The sequence below is a fragment of the Rhipicephalus microplus genome, chromosome 6 (genome assembly GCF_043290135.1).
Source record: "Rhipicephalus microplus isolate Deutch F79 chromosome 6, USDA_Rmic, whole genome shotgun sequence".
NCBI classification, from domain to species: domain Eukaryota; kingdom Metazoa; phylum Arthropoda; class Arachnida; order Ixodida; family Ixodidae; genus Rhipicephalus; species Rhipicephalus microplus.
Genome location: NC_134705.1, coordinates 193,312,915 through 193,337,472, shown reverse-complemented (window position 1 = coordinate 193,337,472; position 24,558 = coordinate 193,312,915). Strand labels below are relative to the sequence as shown.

The window sequence follows — 24,558 nt, the reverse complement described above, 5'->3', positions numbered from 1 at the left end:
TAAACAATATACGTGCCAGTTTATTCGCACTGAATAACGAGTCCGGAGTATGCCATGGCCACGAAGTCTTCAGTCGAAGAAATCACCTATTTTAACTGCAAAATGAGAGCCTCTTCGCGCACCCTTGTGCTCGTCACAATCGTAATTTTTGCTGTGGAGTGTGCGTGGACCTTTGGTGATGGTGAGTGTGCACTAATACTCGTAATAATAAACGTCAAAAAATATTATAGCAGCAACACTTGACATTTCGTTCGAATGCTCGTGTAGCAAATTCACGCGTCAGAGATGCACCAGCGCCAGCGTACTGACTGACCTTCTGGAATGATTAGGTGTCGGATGTTGTAGAGAGGCCTGATAGGAAAAGGTGTGCAATAAAACTAGGATATACGGCAAAATATATTCAATAAATAATAATCTGAACATACACAGCACTAAGCAGCAGTTTTAAACGGGGTAGAAGCAGCATATTCCTAAGCAGCGCTCAGTTAAACTCAATGTATTCTGCATGAAAAGGCCATTCAAATTTCTTCATCAATACAACTAAACTTTACAAACACTAGCAATAATAATATTTGCACAGTAATACATAAAAAAGTTAGCACAATATATTTATTTATTCAAAAGAAAGCTTAGCGCCATCCAGCAGACTCTCGAGTCTACTGTTACGTGAGTGTACATGTTGTTGGAGTTAGACCAAGGTGATCGCACAGTTATTCCGAAAACTTATTCCTTTAGATCCCCTCGAGTCGGTCGAGTGTTCCAAGCACGAGGTAGTGAAGCGCAACGTTGGTGGCTGCGATGAGTGCCGTTGCCGCACCGACAGCAGAGCTCCTGGGAAACCCACTGTCTGCAGATTACATTTGGTGACGATCGGATGTTTCTGTGAAGACGGCTATTGTCGAACAACTACGGAGCCGAGGAGATGTGTGCCAAAGGACGCGTGTGAATGAAAATTGCAGCTTAGTCCACCACGAGCTCGTCAAAGGTAACGCAATAAAGGTGTACTGAAAGCAATTTTCACTTGTGATGAATTCATCTTGCGGCATTTTGCCTGCCTAAAAAGGAAATTTGGGCGAAAGCATTCCACGATTGAGTAAGAGCGTCGCAGAAAACATACGGCTGAAGCTGGCAAGTCATGGCAGTCAACCTACAGATATTCTTGAATCATCACATGCCCATCATTACCGCCAATCCCACCGCCTAATTTTGGGTCTAGTGCAGATTGAACGCCTGTCACGATTATTTTCTAAAAGCCCTGTCCTGCATAGGCTCATTTCATTTTAAGTCACAACGCAGTGCTCGTATTTATCTTTCTGGGTGGAAACTTCAAGAATAATAGAGAAACTTGAAAAAAATTTGGGAGCTCAACAATGCATTGCGACAAAGAATAACCGTGGCATACCATTAAGAAATTGAACTCAGCTGGTCACAGAACAAACAGTAATCAGTATTTCAGTTAACATTCATGAATAAAGTGGACCTAGGCTGGTCTCACGATGCGTAAGAGCACCTGGTCGTTACTTATACCATAGTAATGAATAAAACGCAATTTGCATGTGCAGGCAAAAATGAAAAAGAAGGGCGACTGCGGAGGGGGGGGGGGGGGGGCATTGTGATCTTCAGAGGCATAAAACGGAATCGGTTCGTGCAAGGCAAAAAAAAGTTCGAGATCGCTGGAAGAAGCCATGTTCCTACAGTGAGAATATAATGGACGGAGATTCAGTTTAATGACGATGATAATGATGATATTGGATACCTAAGGGTAATAAATGTAATGGTTCATTTGAAGAGGAACACGTTTTTATTGCTCTAACACGCAGGTTTGTTCTTCTCCAAGATAGGTGGATCGAAAAGACACTTGATGCCCTATGCACTAGCCTAGGTTCACTCGAACCTGAAATATATTGTAGTTGATTGCAATAATTCCCCTCCCCGAAAGCCCTCAGTACACAATGCAGCTTAGCACTGCCTCTGTGATTGGAGATGGTGGAAGTTTTTCGCGCTTCACGTAGTTTCAGGGCTCCCGGGATCGGTCAGGCGCACTTTGAACTAAGCGATGATGCTTTGCAAGGAATTCATGATGCGACATCACAGCAACGTCGTTATGTCACAAATTTTGATGAACTGCGACGTCATAAGAACTTCACGGGCTTATGTCACGTATTACTTTTACTGTCCCTCGTGCGGACGCTGGCGACGCCGAACGCCACTTTCCGCGTTTCATATGTCGTCAAACGCTTTTGCCTGAACAATAAACTGTTTCACTTCGCCCATGTTTACAGCTGTAGGTGCAAGTCATGCGTTGGCAACTCAATACGCAGAGTCCCGCAAAGTACAAGTACAAAAGGTTTATTTGAGTTACCTACAAAAAAAAAACAAAAGATGATACAAGATTGATTGATTGATTGATTTGTGGGGTTTAACGTCCCAAAACCACTATTTGATTATGAGAGACGCCGTAGTGGAGGTCTCCGGAAATTTTGACCGCCTGGGGTTTTTTAACGTGCACCCAAATCTGAGTACACGGGCCTACAACATTTCCGCCTCCATCGGAAATGCAGCCGCCACAGCCGGGATTTGATCCCACGACCTGCGGGTCAGCAGCTGAGTACCTTAGCCACTAGACCACCGTGGCGGGGCAAAAGATGATACAAGGAAAGAGAAGGCAGGACAGCAGAAGAGCAAGAGAGGGAAGGAAAGTTCGCAAAGGGGTATAGCAAAAGGTGACCACCGGCTTCCGCTCAGTGGGTCATCCAGGGGTGCCATCTATGCGAGGCCATGGTACCACCAAAGGGCGGAAGGAACGGGGGTGTTGCTTTTTCCGGGGGGCCTTATTAGTCCATGCGCAGAGCGTCCGCTCAACCCCAGGATGCCCTGTTCTCCCCGCCCAGTTCAGAAAATCAGAAAAGCGCGGGAACTTCACGCCTTTACATATCCTCTCCCCCCCCCCCCCGTCTCCTAATAGAAGCGTGACGCTACTCACCGAACTCCTGCTGGAGGAACATATCGCCACGGAAAGGTTATATTCAACTACATGAATATCTGACAAGAATACTTGCATTGTCGCTAGTTTACGTCAGAATGATGTGCACTTTGTTACTCTTTCTATATAGCGCTGATCAATCAGTGTATTTCGAGTCGAGTACGAGGCTGCTGTAACTTTTTGCACATAGAAAGCCAACGCCATTCAAAGTGCACGATCATGTTCATACGCAGTGACATCCGAATACCTCAGATTTTCTCGCTCCTCTAAATGTCAGCAGGAAAGACGATCGCTTTGCGCACTGTACAGCGTTCAACTTAAAGTACACATGTATTGCAAAAGGTTCTACATTGTGAACTGTGGAACGCTTACAAGTTCCTGCTACTAACGGGCCATGTTTTTTGCGCCTGCCATAAATCTAACTCTAGAATTAGAGTCGCTTCCAGATTTTGTTGGTTCTGTTTGGTATTCTGGCATTGTTAATCTCTTGTTTAAAATGTACACCGACTATCCCAGCTTTAACTGCATGTTATTTGTGGTATAATGCATTAAAAAGGCATGATGGCTCACCAGAAAATCGGCCTCGAATGATCTTGGCAGGATTCGACCACTGATAAGTCTTGTTGGGGGCGGATGTACACAGGCCCCACCAATTTGCAAAAAATGTGTTTTGTACACTTTCTACGTTGCACTGGCCCACTCCCAGAATGGTGTTGGGCATTTCTTGAAATTTCCGCGATTTGGTCACATAATAAAATCAGGCCAAGAGCTGAAACATGTCGGAAACCATTCTCGAAACTGAATTGCCCTTGGCTCTTGAAACCCAAATATTTTTGGTAGCCCATTGCGAGAATTGTCTTTGCTCAAACTGAGATTTCGGATGACCCATGTTGCAAACTAAGTGAACCAAGCCCCGACATTGTTGGCCCGTCTTGACGTATACCGTATTCGATAATTGAATTTACCCTTTCCAGAAATAATAATGTATCAAATAATAATGATAAAATGTATCAAATAATGTAATCAAATAATAATGTATGATAATGCGCTTTCTTTTATATTGAAATAATTAATGACTTAATTTTTATGTAACTTGAGTGGTAACAGGTACCGGTACTTGAGGGGGTACTTGAGAGAGGCAAGTGCTTGTTTTGCACCACTATGCATCCACTCGTTATTCAGACATTAAGGTGGTGTGTTTCGTTCCCATGTTGAACTTCACCCAATTCGAAAGTCGCACGCCTTCTCTCCACTCTGGAAGGAAGTTTGAACTTACCGGTTGATGTTGCTTTGGAATTACTGCATGACTAATAGCCATCACTGCCTAACATGGCCTAAAAAGAAAGCGGTGCCATGACAACAGACATATGACATGTTTAAATGTACCTACATTAGATGTTCACCAGTGCAATGCCAGCAAGCGATTTGAGGCATCTTAATACGTTGTACATATCTTAACCCTCTCGATCACTTCACGGCGCATCCGTTCCCGAGGAAAGATAAAAATAAGCAGTTAATGACGCGCGACGGGCTCGGCGCATTACGCCACGCCGAGTGTGTCGCCACATTTTGGTTCGAGCTTTGAATAGACGTCGAATCCTGCACGTTCAAATCCAGGATTGATCGAATGTAAATAAAACGTGGTAAAATAAGGAATACATATTTCTCTTTCTGATACGTCAGAAGAATGTGCGTTTTTAATTATAGCCAGTCATGCTCACGAATGACTGCAATATGAAGGATTGTTCCGCAGGCCACGGCTGAATATAGTTAATGTATGCGTAATAGATCATGTTCACTCGAAGCACAAATGCGAGTCCCTATTTCGGCAAAGGAGTCTACTGTGTTATGGAAGACGCTAGCTTCAGTGCTTTTTAAAGGAATTATGAAAGCAGCTGCTCTTGCCATCGCCCTAGTCGCCGCCGCCATCGTTATTCAACAGACGACATCGGCTCGAAATAAAGGTGAGGATAGTTCACTTCAGTGTGTTATATTAAATTCAAGTCAAGATAAGCAGATTTCATGATTATGTGCAGTGCGCGCTCAAATACCGCCATAAAGGAAAGAAGGCAAGAGGTGAGATAGGTGGGAGGAAGTGACCAGTTTTGAACAGTTGTTTGGCTATAAATTGGGAAAATGTATTTGGTAGTTTAAATGCGAATCGCGTACTAAGAAAACAGGGAGCGCATACACATACCGTAGGAAGTCAGTTTATGCGGTGTGTGACGTCCCTAGCCATTCTTGACAAAACGTCTATTACTGCTTGGACAAGGCTGTGGTCTCCCAACGTTTTAACCATGCTTCCGTCATTCACGACCCATTGCGATTAGATTTGTGCCCGAAATTCAAGTGTTACTCATGTCAGAGCCCAATCAGATCAGTAACGAGTAATCGCCTCTCCACATTACAGCGAAGACAGTCGCATACGGTCTGTAGAGTCTTATCTTTACCGCAACCATCATCACGAGCATTGTCGGCCACATTCCTATGCGAAACGGTAATAAGATCGCGGAAGCCAGAGTACGCCTTCTGCGACAACGTGGGGTGCACTATCTTCGGTGGTGATGGTATACGCTAAACATAGCGAAGAATGTAATTGGTGTTTCCACTTGTTCTGACTGATTCATGCATTGCATATGGCCAGTCGTAGACCTTTGATCTATCAATTCATATCCTCGCGGTTTCATATCTGCTAATGCTGTGATAGCTTTGCCATAACGCCCCAAATATTTTTGATCTTGCGGATTTTTATAATGTGCTCTTGAAGCGCCCACAATGTAAATAATGATTATAGCGCTCGTGATAGAATCAATCTTTCCTAAAATAAACAACAAAAATGCTGCATTCAGAAATACCTTTGCATGAACAAAATCTGTGAAAGTTGAAGTAAAATATACAATACACCCTCATCGTAGTCGTAATATTGTGCATCAACGGCTCAAACCAATAATTCGGTGGAAGTGATTTTAGCTGAATTATTGAGTGTAATTTATGTATAGGGACCTTTTTTTATAGTGATGCCACTGGACAGATTTTTAGAAGACCGAAAACTCAAGCCAGAAGAACGGGTTGGTGGGTAAATTGGTGTGTGATAATTGACGTCTTATGCCACTGAGGCTTCTTACCGGGAGGAGAAACACAAGGAACTATAGACAAAAGAAACACGCAAAAAAAAACAGAACCTTTCCCGTATGCTTTCGTGATTCATATTTTGTGAGAATGCATCAGCGCTAAATTAGATCAGTTAGCTGATGCCAAAAGCAAGCCAAAGTAGTGATTCATCAAATTTTTTAGAGCCGAATTGGAAGAGGAGTACATCACTTATGGTTGAATTTGCTATGATTGAACAACAGTCAGTCAGTCAAGAACTTTAATATATCCTCCTGGCTTCCGGGTTGGATTTTGGTCCACGGAATTGCCTGAAACTTTCACAACTTGGTGTGTATATGACGAAGATAAAAAGTGAAGCTTATTATTTCCGTGATGCCTGCGCTTTTGGTATGGCGTGATGTCCAACTAATTGGACGCTGAAACATAATTAAAGCGTTAAGTAGTGGGCCTGAAGCAACACAAAGCAAGGCTACTGAAGAAAATTGTGACAAATTCCGGAATAACTGCAAGCTATTATTCAAAATGTAACAAATAATAAAAAACCAACAGAAAAGTGGACCTTAACTTTCGCCGTTTAACTTCTAGAAGTTGCCCTGTTGAACGCCACCATGTTTTCTTCTTTGTTTCGCGATCTCCTGGCGCAATTTTGACAAAACTTCATGGAGGGCGCCAGTAGATGTCCAAAATATTGGACAAGTGGTTTTTGAGGAAGAAAACATGCTGAGATCTTTGTAGTGATGGGGTATTTCATGTCCAATATTTTGGACAAATCCCCATAGCTGGAACTCAGGAGGATATGGTCCTGAGGAGTTTAAGCCACCAGGGTGCCCACGTGGGACATCCTAGCAGCCGCTACCGTAGGCGACGCCCGAGTCGGGGCGGGAACGTGGTGGCGTTCCGCCAGTTCTTGGGCCCTCTGGACTGCCTTAAGTTGGTTTCGGAGATTGGGGCTCCTGAGTGCCTCCTCCCAGTCGGACTCACTGGTGAGAGGTCCCTGAGGTAACGCGGGACATTGCCAGAGCATGTGCGCGAGTGAACAGTACACTTCTGTGCAATCTGGGCACTGTGAATTTATGTCTGAGTTATAATGGCTGAGTCGGCCCCGTGATGGGTACGATCTCGTTTGTAACATTCTAAAGGCTACTTCTTGCGCGCGTTCTAGTTTTGAATGGGGTAAAGGGTATCGGCTTCTGTTGTGTCGGTAGTGGGAGGTAATTTCATGGAAGGTGAGTAGTGGGTCATTAAACTGCACGTCTGGGCCCAGCTCTTCGGTGGCTGATTGATCGTCACGGCGGGTCAGTTCTCGTGCTCGATCATGAGCCATTTCGTTGAGGTTGGGTTGTTGTGGGTGAACGTCTTTGCCCATGTGGGCAGGGAACCAAGAGAGGTAGTGCGAGCCCGTATATTTCCGTGTTTGTAAAATGCGGGCTGCTTCTGGAGCGATGTTGCCGGTTTCGTAAGCCCGAATGGCGGCGCGAGAGTCTGTGAAGACATTAGTGAGTGAGGGGTCGGTCATCGCTAAAGCTATAGCAACTTGTTCGGCTATGGCGCTTGTTGATAGCCTAACCGAGGCGGCTGAGCGTAGGGCTCCGTCGCCATCTACTACCGCGAGTGCGAAAGAGGAGGAGTTACCGTATTGCGCTGCGTCGACGAATGCGGTAGAGTTGCGATTCGCGGCGGTACGGTTTAGGATCGCGCGAGCGCGGGCCAGCCGTCTGCCTTCGTTGTGTTGTGGGTGGACATTTCGCGGAAATGGGGTTACCATGTAAGTAGCTCGGACAACTCTGGGGAGGGTTACTGCGCGTTCAAGGCAGGGGTGTGGGGACATGCCGGCCTCGCTTAGAAGTCGGCGGCCTGCCTTGGAGGAGGAGAGGCGGATCACTTGGGCCGTGGTCTGGGCCTCGATCACTTCATCGATGCCGTTGTGCATGCCTAGTTGGTCGAGACGGGAAGTGCTCGTGTTTTGAGGCAAACCAAGGACTTGTTTAATGCTTTTGCGCATGAGTGTGTTTAGTTTCGTCTTTTCTACCTTCGTCCAGTTGTGGGCAGAGGCGACGTAATTGATGTGACTCATTAGGAACGCGTGGTATATGCGCAGAAGGTTGGCCTCTCCAAGGCCTCGTCTACGACCCGAGACTCGCTGAATGAGTCGGAGCATGTTCTCTGTTTTTGCTGTGATATGTTTAATTGTTCTTGCATGACAGCCAGTGGCCTCGACGAGGAGGCCGAGAATGCGTATGGAGTCCACTCGGGGTATTCGCTGCCCATCTTTGGCGTGTAGCGCTATGGGTAGATCACCTAAGGGTGTTAAGTTACGAACGCCTTGGCGAGATTGCCGGTACAGTAGCAACTCTGATTTTGTGGGCGACAAACGAAGTCCAGTGTTTTTTAAGTAGGCTTCTGTGGTATCGAGAGCAGTTTGAAGGGCTTGCTCCAACTCCGCCAATGAGCCTCCTGGGCACCAGATGGTGATGTCATCTGCGTATATAGCATGGTTTATGTTTGGGATGTCGCGGAGTTTGTCAGATAGTCCCTTCATTACTATGTTAAAAAGGAGTGGAGAAATGACTGCCCCTTGTGGTGTCCCGTTGGAACCTAATGTGTAAGTATCGGATGTAAGTTGCGATAAATGCAGCTGAGCTGTTCGATTTTGCAGAAAAGAACGAATGTACGCCTGGAATCTTTTACCGAGACCAAGGCTAGCAATGGATTCCAGTATAAAGCGGTGTGAGACGCTGTCGAATGCTTTAGTGAGGTCTAGGGCGAGAATGCCACGAACATCTCTCGTTTTTGAGTCGAAGATCTGTTTCTTTAGTAATAGCATGACGTCTTGTGTTGAAAGGTGCGGACGGAACCCGACCATGTTGAACGGAAAGAGTTCGTGATCCTCTATGTAGCGCGATACACGATTTAGGATGACATGTTCAGCTGCTTTTCCTATGCATGAGGTTAGGGAAATCGGGCGTAGATTGTCGAAGTTGAGTGGTTTACCTGGCTTTGAGAGAAGGATTACCGTGGCCGTGCGCCATTGTTCAGGTACTTGGCCAGTTTCCCACATGTAATTAATGTCTTTTGTGAGTAGTGTGATGGCTTGGTCGTCTAAATTTCGCAACAGGCGGTTGGTTACCTTGTCAGGACCGGGGGCTGATCTGCTGTTGAGGTTGTGTAATGCCTCCCGAATTTCTGACTCCGTGAAGGGTTCGTCGAGTTCGGGTATCGTTTCGCATTCTATTTCTGGGTAGTCGGTGGGTTGTGCTGTGTTTAAGGGGAGGTGACGTTTGGAGATTTCTTCAAGAAAGGATGAGTTTGTTCCTCCCATCTTTTTGTGCGAGTGTAGGAGCCGGTCTATGGCATGACTCTGGTTGTTTTTTGTTTCGCAGTCGTCCAGCATGTATTTTAGGAGGTTCCATTTACCCCCAGTTCGCATGCGGCCGTCGACCGCCGAGCAGAGTTCATGCCATTGGAGTCGTGTGAGCTCCGTGCAATATTTGGCAATGTCTTGGTTCAGTATTGATAGACGTTTTCGTAACAACATTGAACAACAAAGAATATATTTTTCTTAAGCATTTATGTAGAGGTAAAAAATCAACAGTTTTATCCTCTAGTTTAGTTTTCCAAGCCACAGCCATGTTGCGAATAAATTAGTTTTATGCGAATGCACACATTTGGTCAAGAATACACAGGCTGCCCAGCTATGTCTAACCATATTTTGAAAATATGCCCACGCAATCAACCACAATGCGACCAAACGCATGTGCATTGCTATGGCACGTTCGAAGCTATGCAACTTTTTTCTTTTTTCTGATTGTAAATGAGGGCATTGTCATTTACCTAAGTTTGGAAGCAATAAAACTCTGTTAAGAACTTCGGGACAGAAAGCTGAAAATTGCCTTGCAAAACCCCTAATTACCGTTTCTAATTTTGTATCTCATCTACTACTGCTTTTCTAATTACTACAAATGACTAAAGCAAAAAAAAAAAACACGTGACGAGCCCGACTGCGTACATGCACACCGTAAATGCAGTACTCCCTAACTTTGCTGCCCCGCCGCGGTGGTCCAGTGGCTGAGGTACTCGGCTGCTGACCCGCAGGTCGCGGGATCAAATCGCGGCTGTGGCGGCTGCATTTACGATGGAGGCGGAAATAATGTAGGCCCGTGTACTCAGATTTGGGTGCACGTTAAAGAACCCCAGGTGGTCGAAATTTCCGAAGCCCTCCACTATGGCGTCTCTCATAATCATATGGTGGTTTGGGGACCTTAAACTCCACAAATCAATCAATCAATCAATCAATCAATCAATCAATCAATGAACGGCATGCACTACACTGTCACGAAGGCTTGCTGCCGTTCGGGTTTCACTTGACGCTGATAGTACCAACAGTGCGAAGAATGCCAGCATTCTATTTTCAGGGGACCCTTTCTTGGACACTATTAGCGTGAACTTTAACACGCTACACATACAGGTAAATAAATTATTGAAAACAGAATATTACTTACCTGCCGCCTCATCTCGCACTGCCTTAGGCAATCTTAACAGCGTATGCGACGCACTCAGTGTTCGCCGCTCTCGGGTGGCCGAAGAATAGGCTCAATGGCTTGTTGCAACAACCTGGAAGAGCACGTCCTATCCTATTACATTGCCTCATTGCTGTCCCAGGAGAACATGCACACGCTTTTAAGTGTTCTTGCAAACTTTGACCAGGGTTCTTGCTTGCTTCATCAACAGCCGCATGCAACTTAGGTGAAGTAGCCCCCCCTCTCATATATTGACCGGTGGAGCGTATGGCTCGGAACTTCACGAGCGATATCTTCAGTCCCAAATACGCCACATCTGAGCGTGTTGGGTACTAACAAGGCGAAAAAAAAAAAGAAACGAACCGTTTTCAGCTTGAAATGATGCTACGAACTGAGAAGTTTCCGTCGCGGGTAATTGCACTCTTTCTTTTTTGGTACTATGCAGTTGACAGCACTCCTGACAGCCGAGGCAGTTATCGCGGTGATAAGCAAGAATGGAAAACGCATGGCAGGAACATCCTTGGCCGGCGCATGCTCAGATCTGGTCCATTACAAACTGGTGCTGTTGCTCGAGTACCTTAGCCGAGTACCTTAGCCACTAGACCACCGCGGCGGGGCAAGTGGCTGAGGTCAGCCTGGCAGTTGCACGTGAAGCAGAAACCTGTCACAGGTGATGGTGGTCGCCCCTGTGAAAACGGTTCAGCAAGAAAGGAGTAAGGAGTGTTCCTGCCGAAATTTTGAACAGAACAGACTCTCACCGTGCGAATACCTTCGATGGAAGCGATGATATTGAGAGTGGATTACCCACTGCTTTGAGGTAGGCGGCACGACGTTGTTTGGTGATGTGCTTATCTGCTGTCGGATCTGCTAGCTAAGGTTGGGTAGCCAGAAATGCGGAAGGAGTATCGGCAGCCCTGGCTTGCTCAATGAAGAGATGAGCGGGTGCGAATCTATGAGCCTTCTCGTTTCGGGGATACCACAATGCCGGGAGACCCAGTGGATGGTAACGTCATGACCATATATGCGGAGCAGACAAGTCTGGTGTCGGATCTTCTGGAGGACAGGATCTGTGCAAAGAACATTAGCGCATGCTCGAAGGGCAGCCAAGAAATCGGTGCACATGACGGTGAACAGGGTCAATCTGAGCTGACATTTCGAGGGCCCACTCCAAATAATTTAAGATGGCCACTAGCTCTGCTCGAGTATACTGTGCGTCGCTGCCGAAACGTGATAACGTTGACTCTGGTCTACATTTGTCTGGTCGTACCACGCCGTGGCATAACAAGTGTTACTGGTACCACCTGCAGGAAGTGTAGCTCTAGTGTATATACGACGCTTAAAGTCACGGGGAGGAAAATCGCAGCACTGGCATGTCTCTTGGCGTAGAGAAGGCGCCGTGCTCGCTGGTTGGGGTCCATATTCAACGGAAGTGGATTGCCATAGGTGAGTGTCACGATTTCCCAAGGCGGTATTTTGCTTGGCCGCGGGGGTGGCGCGTTGATGTCATACCCCAGAAGCATAAGCACGAATCTCCCGGCATTTTTTGCGCGAAGCTTCGTCTCCTGTGTGTGGACGTGCATGTCGACGACCTCGGCCAGGTTTATTGAGCTTGCTTAGCTGTGTAATAGTAACATCTGCGGTTTTACGTTCCAACATCACGATTTGATTATGAGAGACGCCGTAGTGGAGGGCTTTTTAAAGAATACCTGATGGCCGAAGTTTCCATAGCGGAGGGTTACGGGAATTTCGGCCATCTGGTATTCTTTAAAGTGCACTGACAACGCACTGCACACATGCTTCAACAATTTCGCTTCCATTGAAATAGGACCGCCACAGTCGGGATCGAACGCGCGACCTTTGAGTCAGCGGCAGAGCGCCTTACCCCCGTATTCACAAACGCTCCTCGACTCAAATTTCACCCTTTATTTGACACAGCTGCGCACTGCGTCGCTGCTCGGATGAAAATAACGCTGCGCTACTCAGGAATAGCAGCAAATTATACTGATATGCAGTGACTTTTTTCACCTAAAGATGGCGCTTTTATTGTCTTTCTCAAGAGACAAGATTCATTTCGATAAGAGGCTTGGACACGAGGTGGGCTGGCGACTGGCAGGACGCGCAGTAGCTTTTTTGGGGGGCTCACGGGCCCTTCGGAGTCCGGGGTAGCTCGTAACAGGGAAAACAAACAGGAGGACGCTTTGACAGGTAGAATTGCGAAAAACCAGAAAAAAGGTAAAAGAAAAAGGAAAAAGGCGAGTGTTGCAATTAGTTACATAAACATGCAGGGTGGCAGAAAGAAGGCAAAATGGTTAGAGATTGAGGAGCAGTTAAACAAAGAACAGATAGGCGTGTATGCGGTTACAGAAACACACCTTAGAGACTTGGAAGAGCCACCACATATTAAAAATTATGTTTGGGAAGGGTGTAACAGGACCATATCGGAAAGGAAAGGTGGGGGTGTAGGAATGCTAATTCACCGCGGAGCCAAATGGGTTAGAGTGAAACAGACGTGTTCAGAGCACCTCTGGGTTCTGGGCACAGTAGGTGGAAAGGAAACGTGGCTAGGGGTAGCCTACTTGTGGACGGGGAATAACTGCAGAGAAAAGAATCAGGAGATAGTGGATTGCATGAGTGCGGATATTAAGGAATTTGGTAATGGGGCCGAAATCATCCTTCTAGGGGACATGAATGCCCACATACATGACCTTGACGGATATTCAGACACCAATGGGAAGTTATTACTAGATCTTTGCGAGCAACATAGTCTGGAGATAGTTAACACAGGGCCTAAATGTGACGGCCAGATCACATGGGAAGTCGGAAACAAGCAATCAAGTATTGATTATTGTCTCATGACTGAAGGAATTTACCACAAACTGACAGAAATGAGGATAGACGAGGAAGGCATTAACAGCTTGGGTAGTGATCATAAACGAATAACATTACAAATGGGATACGAAACTAAAAATATGAGCATGGAATCAAAGTCTGGCAGCTCGTATTTAAATGACAAACAAATAATAAATATAGCCGCAAGAGTCGAGAAAGAAGTAGGCGAAATACCAGGCAAGGACTGGGAGTATAGGGAGCTGTTACATCTAATGACGAAGGAGATAGGGAAAGAGAAGAAAACCGTTTGCTGGAAAGGAAAAAGGAAGCCAAAAAGTTGGTGGAACAAGGAAATCCGGGAGGCGATCGAGAAGCGACGCGAAGCATCACGGGAGCATAGAAAGGCAAAAAAGGAGAAGCGGCCGCAGGACGAAGTCAAAAAAATATGGGAAATATATTTGGAGAAAAAATCCCTTGTACAGAAATTGGTAGAGGCAAAAATTAAAGGTGAAAGTGAACGCTGGATGACAGAGATACACGAAAAAAAGGAGGCCGCGCCTAGGATTTTTTGGAGCCACATAAAGGCGCTAGGTAGGAAGTCTGTCACAACGCAACAACATATTCTAGATGAAGGAGGAAATCAATTGGAAGGGTACGAAGCGCTAGGTTACATCCAAAAGGTAACAGCCGATTCGTTTCAAAAGAGCGTCCAGGGGATCTCCCCAGTGAGTAAAAGTGTGGCGGAGAAAGCAACAGAGGAAGAGCTAGTACTAGATAATTTCAACTGGAAAAAGGCCGAAGGAAAAATTCCAAAGCGCACTGCCGCGGGTTTAGATGGGATTCCCGTTAGCCTCATTAACGAACTAGGACATAACACTAAAGAAGCATTGTTAAAAGCAGTAGAAAAAAGCTTAAAGGACGGACAAATACCGGACAGTTGGCGACAAAGTAGAATGAACTTAATCTATAAAGGCAAGGGAGAAAAGGACAAGATTCGCTCGTATAGACCACTAACCATTACATCGGTACTATACAGGTTGGCGATGCAAGCAGTAAAAATGAAAATAGAAACATGGGCCGAACATAACGATATTTTGGGAGAACTTCAGAACGGATTTCGAGTCGACAGGCGGTTAGACGATAACCTGTTTGTTCTCACTCAGTGTATAGAAATATCTAAAATAGAGAATAGGCCCTTGTACGTGGCTTTTCTAGACATCACTGGGGCATACGACAACGTTAATCAGGAAATTTTGTGGGATATATTGAAAGGAATGGGCATGGGCGACGACTGTATACAGCTTTTGAGGGAGATATACCGAGAAAATACAGTTTGCATAGAGTGGGAAGGAATGCGTAGCAAAGAGAACGTTGAGGTTAGCAGGGGTCTGAGACAGGGATGTCCTTTGTCCCCACTGTTATTCATGCTGTACATGGTGAGTATGGAAAAAGCGCTAGAAGGTAGCAACATTGGTTTTAATCTGTCACACAAACAGGGCGGCATGATGATTGAGCAGAAGCTTCCAGGTTTATTTTATGCGGACGATATCGTCTTATTTGCGGACAGTCGAGATGATATACAGCAGCTGGCGAATATATGCGGAAGGGAAGGTGAAGCTCTTGGACTAGGATTCAGTGTAACGAAGTGTGGTTTGATGGTATTCAATGATCCCTGTGATCAGACGGTGTCCATACAAGGCCAAGAAATACTGAGGGTAAGTGAATACAAGTACCTTGGAGTATGGGTAAATGAGAGTGATAGATACATGGAGGTACAGGAAAAAGCCTCGGCAGCAAAAGGAAAGAGGAATGCGGCAATAATGAAGCACAGAGCGTTGTGGGGATACAATAGGTATGAGGTGCTTCGAGGTCTGTGGAAGGGTGTAATGGTTCCAGGGCTTACTTTTGGGAACTCAGTGGTGTGCATGAGGGCAGAGGTGCAATCGGGAATGGATGTAAATCAAAGGACTGTGGGACGCCTCGCGTTGGGTGCTCACGGGAAGACGACAAACGAGGCTGTAAAGGGCGATATGGGGTGGGCAGGTTTTGAGGCGAGGGAAGCGCAGAGCAAAATAAGGTTCGAAGAAAGGCTAAGAAATATGAAGGAGAGTAGATGGGCAGAGAAGGTGTTCCGTTATTTGTATAGGAAGAGCGTGGACACACAGTGGAGAAAAAGAACTAGAAGACTCACTAGTAAATATACGGCTGGTATTGTGAGCCATATGTCAACAAAGAGCGTTAAGGGAAAAGTCAGGGAGGCGGAGAGGATTTACTGGATGGCAGCTATGGAGAAAAAACCGGCTTTGAGTAACTACCGAAAGGGCAGAAATGAAATAAGGAGGGAGGCATTTTACGATAATTCAAGGGGAAGCGCTTTACTGTTTGAAGCGAGATCGGGTTGCCTTAGAACGCGTAGTTATAAAGCAAGATTCAGTAAAGAAGAAGAACAATGCACATGCTGCGGGAAAGATAAGGAAACGGCGGAACATGTTCTGATTGAATGTGGAGATATCCACCCAGGTGTACGTTTGGGCACGAACCTACAGGAAGCCTTGGGTTTTAGGGACAACAATGGAAAGCTGAACACACCCGCGATTGAAATAAGTAAGAGACGGTTAGAGTATTGGTGGCGGAAAATTAGAGAGAAAGGACAAAAATAAATATTGGAAAAACAAAATATGGACAGTGTGCCGTAAATGGCAGAGAACTTAAGCTGAAAATTTACCTTTTTTCCATTAAGATAGAATTTATCGAAGTAGAGGCATTAGGCCAACATGGAAAAAAAGGAAAAAAGTTTTTTTTTTTTTTGAGCCTGGTGGCATACTTGTCACCACCCCGTTATAAAGGGGACGCTCATAGCATCCATCCATTCCATCCATCAAGTGAAGGTGGAGCGTTGGGTGAAGGGACGTTCTAGAATATGGGCCTTAGCCACGATCCGCTGCGGAGGACACCCTTGGCTGTGCAAATGCCACGGTTCGAGAATAGGAAGAAATAAATGTAATCGCGTATGGAAACCTTGTGAAATATGTTCAGCCGGTAACTGTTTACTTTTGTGCTTACAGAAACAGCAAAATATCTTGTCGGGAAACCAGGAGCCTATTACGTTGGCAAGTATTCATTCCATTGCGTTAGAAACGGTAAAATCCCCATCGAGCAAATTTAATCGATCCGTGCAAATGTGAAACTTGCAAAGAGGATGACGACAGTGCAATCTGTATTCACACAACAGACGAAATCGCGATTTGACCCCGGGCAATCGCTTGCTACGTCACCATATACGTCAACCGTTTTGCGCACGTGACCCGCTTTGGTCCGCGCGAAGCTATTCGTGAAACGACGGAAGCCCAAATCTCAGTTGGTATTCTCATCACTCCCATCCCTCTCCCATGCGCGGGGTAGCGAACCGGCTGTTATAGGCTGGTTAACCTTTCTGCCGTTCTTTTCCTCCTGTTTTCCTTCCTTCGGGGAGCAATGCCGAAATCCTCGCTTCTAGCGTGAATTCTCCCCTGTCGTGTGGATACTGGCTGTGAAGGGATCAGAATCACGTCGCATATCACGTGACTGATCCGTCAGCGATCAAGTTCATCGTTTGAATATAGCTTAAGAGGGATGTTTTATCAACGAGAGATCTTCAATGTGATTCTGGCTTTTTAGAGCACTACTATATGACGCTGCACCGTTAAACATTCTTCGCATGTACGTTTTAAACTGTAACCACAATTTCTAAACCTATCTTTGGCGCAGAGATCTATGTATTAAACTGGGTACCAGCCAACCACAAAAGCACTCTTACGCGTGACATTTTCAATGCACTTACATTTGGATTTCGTTTTGTTGGTATCATTGCATCGATTGATTGCTCATTGGTATTGTCAAACACAGGCATATCTATTGCACAGACTCACCGGTGTAGACAATGCTAGTCTGACATTTCTTGCAGCTGTCGTAATCTTCAAGCTACGCGTCAGTTTGTGCAAAGATAGCTCTCCCTGCGTCCAGCAGTGTATGCCATTTTTCTATGCCACTAACGAACATGTTTAACTTATGGCTATGGGCACTCGCAGTTGATGACCGAATGATATCAAAGCAATAGACGTGCATACCTAGCGCTCCTGATGTGTCGCACACACTGGAGTTTTCTGAAACATTTGTCATCATATCGGTTTGCAACGTATGCCAGTCTATCAAACCTAAAACCCTCGAACTAAATTTCACAGACCACGCGAACAGTAAACCCGCTCAAATTTTCAGTGTTGTGATATAGCTCCGCTGTTTCAAGGACCGTAAAGATAGGAAAGTGGCTTCGAAGACTTGGGTGCGCACTAAGAAAAAAAAAACGCACCAGTCACAAACACATCCGCTTTAGCTTGATGTATTGGCTATTGATAATACGTATCTTAAAACACTCGGTTTCTGGTACGGTCTTAAAACGTTGTATAGACTCACTTACAAAGTGTGTCAAAATGTTTTGTATAATTTTCATACTTTAGGAAATGAACGTAAACGAGACAGGTTCAGGCCCAAGAGGACGTCGAAAGCACCAGGTGAGTTTAATCAGCAAGATTCTCATAATTATATAATCACTTTCGCTGAAGCTGAAGGTAATACGCATTACTATTACATCAAGTATTCAAGTAGCGTGCCATACTGTGAAAATACGAGAGACTGCAACTTCCATATCTTCGAAATATTTCATTACCACCCGCTTGTACTCGTTTATTTCACATGTTTAGCAACCAATAACAGAATACATGTGTTTACAGTCGTATTGCTACTATGTTGTCAGTTAATCGTAAATGCTGAAGTGGTAAAAACGCGCAATCACACAATGAAAACGCGTGCACGTGAAATTCTCCCAGTTCAGGTATAGCCGCACCTGTATGCTGTGTCACTACCTGTCTGTGATTTTGAACACTCTTAGAAACAATGATTTGGGCGTTGATTTGACCAGCTGATTCGTAATCTGATTTTAGAATAGTCGCGCAAACAACATAGGCGAAGAGGGACAGCCATGATTTATTGTGAACAATATTAAGATGTATAATTTCGAACCTGGCAAGAAACATAGAGCAAATATAGTGGCTTCGAAGCTGAGACAAAGGACGATTCTGCAATAGCACCGCCGTTGAGTCATCATCTGTACGACGTTTTAAAAAATGACGTTCTATTCTTGAAAGTTTGATTGATGTTACACTCGATCACTTTCCCCCCATGCTGACAATGTGCGCCTCTTCATTTATATCATGTGTTGTTTGAGCTGCGCTTTTTTTTTTCAATTGACGTGCACTATGGATATATTGAACAGCACCAGAAGTTTCGGTTAGAATTGCACCTCACATAAAACGCACAGAAAAATAATGCTGGGACAAGCCTACCCACTCAGAAGTGTTGTGGCGTTATTCATTATGAAATGGAAGGGTAAATGCTTACAACAACAAAAAAAACATGTCAAAAAATATTCGGGAAAGTAAGCATGAAGGAAAAATCAGGGTAGCCCACACCTCCATTGAGCACAGTACATGCGTTCTTACGCTGCCTATCATTTGCGCACAGTCCAGCTGGGCCAACGTAATTCTTGCAGCAACACAGCGTAAACTCGAAAGCAGTTCTGTTCCTACAATGACCAAGGCTTTCTTGGCACTTTTTCTGGCCACTGGGGTTTTCGAGAATCACAACAGCTTTAGTTTCACAGGTTACAGACGTTGTTTGGTTGTGAAGAGATTTTGCATTATGTCCGCTATTCGAAAGCGTATAAGAGACATCGTGAATGTACAGACGCGACCGCTGTTAAAGGGAACACCTACATGCATGCACAGCATGTAGGTGTTTTCTGTCTTACAGAAGCATAGTGGCTATTATTTTCGTAAGACTACCGGGGGTAGGAAGTTATGATTCCCATGGACAGATTAGTGACGTGCATGAAAATTGTTTTTCTATCTACTTGCTGTTAGAGGGCGAGCATTATTGATGGTGCTCATTCGAGTGTTTCCTTTTACAGTGAACGATACTGTACATTGATGTTTCTTCCTCATTCCCGCGCTACATTTCTATTGAAGTACACAGGCGTGCATTTTACAGTGTTAGGCAGATTTAGCCATTATAGTATAGTGTGGCAATTGGTTTATCACGCTCTTCATCGTACACGGACAAACTGATTACACCACAAACACTGAGTATGTTCTGAACGCCATCTTTGAAATAGATGGCCTACAAAAAAAGTAGACATGGCGCCTTTAGTGGCGGCACAGACAGTGCTTCATCAATTTTCACATAATACACAATGAAAAGACGAAGATATACATAGTTTGTCATCCACTGAAGAAGCGTCAGCCTGTGGGGTCTTCATAGAAAGAGAATGTACAAATTATCGCACAAATCTTCATCAACGACAGCAGAATGGTTATTTTTGAAGCAATCAAGTTTACGTGCGAGAATTCTGGAACACGAAAGTGGGTGGTACGCACGGATAGCAAATCCGCCCTTCAGATAGCCAAACATGCAAGATCACTTTAAGAAAATGGCGAAATAGCCCAATGCAATGTAGAAACTGTGGGATATGCCTCAGCTCAGTGTGACAACATCGTATTACGATGGCTACGCAGCCACATTGGAATAAAGGGTAATGAAGAGGCAGACAGCCTCTCTAAAAAAGCATTGAACGAAGGACGGGATTGCGCAATCTTTATGTCTGGGGCAAATATTTGACATATTTTAACGCAAGAAGCTAACCATTGTTCTATAGAGAAGAGGTTTGATAGCCCTAAGCCAACGGTATAAGTACTTTATGAAGCTAACCCACACAGAAAAGTAGCATTAGCGACAGATCTCGCTCGACACTTAGAGCCATTAATCCACATACTTGAACTAGAAATATCATACGAAAACAGCATCCTGCGCAAAATACATCGATCTGACTCCCCGGAATACCATTGTGGTCATGCATAAGAAAATGTTCACCATATCCTTTTGGAGTGCGTGAAGCACGCAAATGAAAGAGAAAAAATAATAAAAAAATAGCAAATGTGGACAAGCGGCCTCTCACACTAGAGAAATTACTTGCACCATGGCTTGAGATGCATCTTCAGAAAAATGCGAACATATTATTACAGACTTCTTACTGGTAACTGGGATGGATAAGCACTTGTGATATACAGCCAGGGATTGACATATGTAAAATGATGTGTTGGTGCATTTACTAAGAGTAGAAATAGGAAGATGCGGGCGTGAACATTTTCCGACGTTGTGAACTGCTGCGAGCAAACTGTACTCAGACATGTTATTTCAAATAGTTTCAGGGTGCTATTGTGAGTATTCTCGGTGACTGTTCATTTCTGGGTACCATTCAGTATTATTTTTATTTTTTCGCTGCAGAACTGATTGATATGAAGTAGCCGAGACAATATATGTTTCTCAACCTCTCTAAAAAAAGACAGAACAGAACAGAACTGCGTATGTGATCGTGGTGTATTCAGTCGATTCCGGTACAATAAAAAGCGTGATTACCCAAGATTCAACACCAAGTAGCCCCTGTAGCTGCTATATAGTGTCGAAGACCAGGTTAATAAAGGTAACAAGACTGCACCGAAAATGGAAACACTTCTGAGGCATAAGTGGTGAAGTGCACTCATTGGGGTTAATTTCCCTTTGCTTCTCTTCACGGATTTGGAGTGCATGATCTGAAATAGTAGCACAAGATGGTTGCCCTTGATTTCTACGATCAACACATTCGTACTCCCGTGAAAATTTTTTATGTAAAGAAATCGAAAATCTCCATCTTGTGACATTTCGCACATGAATGTGAGACGCTGTAAGAACTCCTTATAAACTGTTAGCACGAACGCGTAATGGACATATTGCTCCTTCTGTTCTCGTTCTTCCGTGCTATAAAATTAAGCACAAGAAGTTTTTCAGAGTGTGACAAAGCTTGAAAAAGAGTTTTCTCAATGCGAATTCCCCAAGTTTATCTATCGTGTAATATGTTACAGGTATTCTACTTATATGTCATAAGTATAACGTATATACTGTACAGCAATATTAAAATATTTCTTTTGCACCGATATTCTGGAGACATGTTCGCACTGGCCGATGGTTGATATTTCTAAATTGCTCAGCTGCTTTTGTAATATTCCTCAGGGACAAGCGGAAAGAAGCATCTAGCAAAGACCACAGCACATCTTCAAGGAACTGAGAATGAGAGTGAGTGAACCTATCACGTTCTTGAGAAACAAAATCGTGCCGTTATATGTCCGTTGCCAGGCGACATATGTTCTACTGTGTTTTTATGTCTTGAAGGGACACTAAAATCAAATAACAATTTATGTCAGAGTGAAACCTCAATGTATGAAAACATCTAAAACACTATTATCAACCAAAGTGCCCAACTTACCGAGAAAGTAAGGTAAATTCACAAGAACACAAGCGCCACAGTAGGACATTTTCAAAATAATCCCGATGATATCAGACGGACCGCCTACAATTATTCACTAATAATCGATCTAACTGCACTAAATAAAGAACCTTCCGTGCATCAAGGGATGCAATAAAATGCTTCTTGTTCGTTTCTGTTTGATTCATGAAAAAAGAACGGCCGAATGTTATATGGGAATGGCGCGAGTGGTTCAAAAATTAAATTTTCGCATGGTTGGATGGATGGATGGATGCTATGAGCGTCCCCTTTATAACGGGGTGGTGACAAGTATGCCACCAGGCTCGACAAAAAAAAAAAATCTTTTTTCTTTTTTTATGTTGGCCTAATGCCTCTACTTCGATAAATTCTATCTTAATGGAAAAAAGGTAAATTTTCAGCTTAAGTTCTCTGCCATTTACGGCACACTGTCCATATTTTATTTTTCCAATATTTACTTTTGTCCTTTCTCTCTAATTTTCTGCCACCAATACTCTAACCGTCTCTTACTTATTTCAATCGCGGGTGTGTTCAGCTTTCCATTGTTGTCCCTAAAACCCAAGGCTTCCTGTAGGCTCGTGCCCAAACGTACACCTGGGTGGATATCTCCACATTCAATCAGAACATGCTCCGCCGTTTCCTTATCTTTCCCGCAGCATGTGCATTGTTCTTCTTCTTTACTGAATCTTGCTTTATAACTACGCGTTCTAAGGCAACCCGATCTCGCTTCAAACAGTAAAGCGCTTCCCCTTGAATTATCGTAAAATGCCTCCCTCCTTATTTCATTTTTGCCCTTTCGGTAGTTACTCAAAGCCGGTTTTTTCTCCATAGCTGCCATCCAGTAAATCCTCTCCGCCTCCCTGACTTTTCCCTTAACGTTCTTTGTTGACATATGGCTCACAATACCAGCCGTATATTTACTAGTGAGTCTTCTAGTTCTTTTTCTCCACTGTGTGTCCACGCTCTTCCTATACAAATAACGGAACACCTTCTCTGCCCATCTACTCTCCTTCATATTTCTTAGCCTTTCTTCGAACCTTATTTTGCTCTGCGCTTCCCTCGCCTCAAAACCTGCCCACCCCATATCGCCCTTTACAGCCTCGTTTGTCGTCTTCCCGTGAGCACCCAACGCGAGGCGTCCCACAGTCCTTTGATTTACATCCATTCCCGATTGCACCTCTGCCCTCATGCACACCACTGAGTTCCCAAAAGTAAGCCCTGGAACCATTACACCCTTCCACAGACCTCGAAGCACCTCATACCTATTGTATCCCCACAACGCTCTGTGCTTCATTATTGCCGCATTCCTCTTTCCTTTTGCTGCCGAGGCTTTTTCCTGTACCTCCATGTATCTATCACTCTCATTTACCCATACTCCAAGGTACTTGTATTCACTTACCCTCGGTATTTCTTGGCCTTGTATGGACACCGTCTGATCACAGGGATCATTGAATACCATCAAACCACACTTCGTTACACTGAATCCTAGTCCAAGAGCTTCACCTTCCCTTCCGCATATATTCGCCAGCTGCTGTATATCATCTCGACTGTCCGCAAATAAGACGATATCGTCCGCATAAATTAAACCTGGAAGCTTCTGCTCAATCATCATGCCGCCCTGTTTGTGTGACAGATTAAAACCAATGTTGCTACCTTCTAGCGCTTTTTCCATACTCACCATGTACAGCATGAATAACAGTGGGGACAAAGGACATCCCTGTCTCAGACCCCTGCTAACCTCAACGTTCTCTTTGCTACGCATTCCTTCCCACTCTATGCAAACTGTATTTTCTCGGTATATCTCCCTCAAAAGCTGTATACAGTCGTCGCCCATGCCCATTCCTTTCAATATATCCCACAAAAGTTCCTGATTAACGTTGTCGTATGCCCCAGTGATGTCTAGAAAAGCCACGTACAAGGGCCTATTCTCTATTTTAGATATTTCTATACACTGAGTGAGAACAAACAGGTTATCGTCTAACCGCCTGTCGACTCGAAATCCGTTCTGAAGTTCTCCCAAAATATCGTTATGTTCGGCCCATGTTTCTATTTTCATTTTTACTGCTTGCATCGCCAACCTGTATAGTACCGATGTAATGGTTAGTGGTCTATACGAGCGAATCTTGTCCTTTTCTCCCTTGCCTTTGTAGATTAAGTTCATTCTACTTTGTCGCCAACTGTCCGGTATTTGTCCGTCCTTTAAGCTTTTTTCTACTGCTTTTAACAATGCTTCTTTAGTGTTATGTCCTAGTTCGTTAATGAGGCTAACGGGAATCCCATCTAAACCCGCGGCAGTGCGCTTTGGAATTTTTCCTTCGGCCTTTTTCCAGTTGAAATTATCTAGTACTAGCTCTTCCTCTGTTGCTTTCTCCGCCACACTTTTACTCACCGGGGAGATCCCCTGGACGCTCTTTTGAAACGAATCGGCTGTTACCTTTTGGATGTAACCTAGCGCTTCGTACCCTTCCAATTGATTTCCTCCTTCATCTAGAATATGTTGTTGCGTTGTGACAGACTTCCTACCTAGCGCCTTTATGTGGCTCCAAAAAATCCTAGGCGCGGCCTCCTTTTTTTCGTGTATCTCTGTCATCCAGCGTTCACTTTCACCTTTAATTTTTGCCTCTACCAATTTCTGTACAAGGGATTTTTTCTCCAAATATATTTCCCATATTTTTTTGACTTCGTCCTGCGGCCGCTTCTCCTTTTTTGCC

At 44.6% G+C, this 24,558-nt stretch overlaps 1 protein-coding gene across 8 annotated transcripts in view; it reads left to right on the top strand.

Annotated features, from left to right (window-relative positions):
- The first annotated feature begins 4,708 nt into the window (after positions 1-4,708).
- LOC119167858 (uncharacterized) overlaps positions 4,709-24,558 on the top strand; it is a 63,058-nt gene continuing 43,208 nt past the window's right edge. For 2 of the 8 annotated variants that reach the window (XM_075867417.1, XM_075867412.1), the window contains exons 1-4: positions 4,713-4,947; positions 16,506-16,550; positions 17,934-17,987; positions 21,577-21,639. In XM_075867417.1, the coding sequence (XP_075723532.1) occupies positions 4,761-4,947; positions 16,506-16,550; positions 17,934-17,987; positions 21,577-21,639 (349 nt within the window). In that variant the 5' untranslated portion in view covers positions 4,713-4,760. Of the gene's footprint in view, positions 4,948-16,505; positions 16,551-17,933; positions 17,988-21,576; positions 21,640-24,558 lie in introns of all 8 variants that reach the window. The other 6 variants (XM_075867411.1, XM_075867414.1, XM_075867416.1 and 3 more) reach the window with 5 other exon arrangements.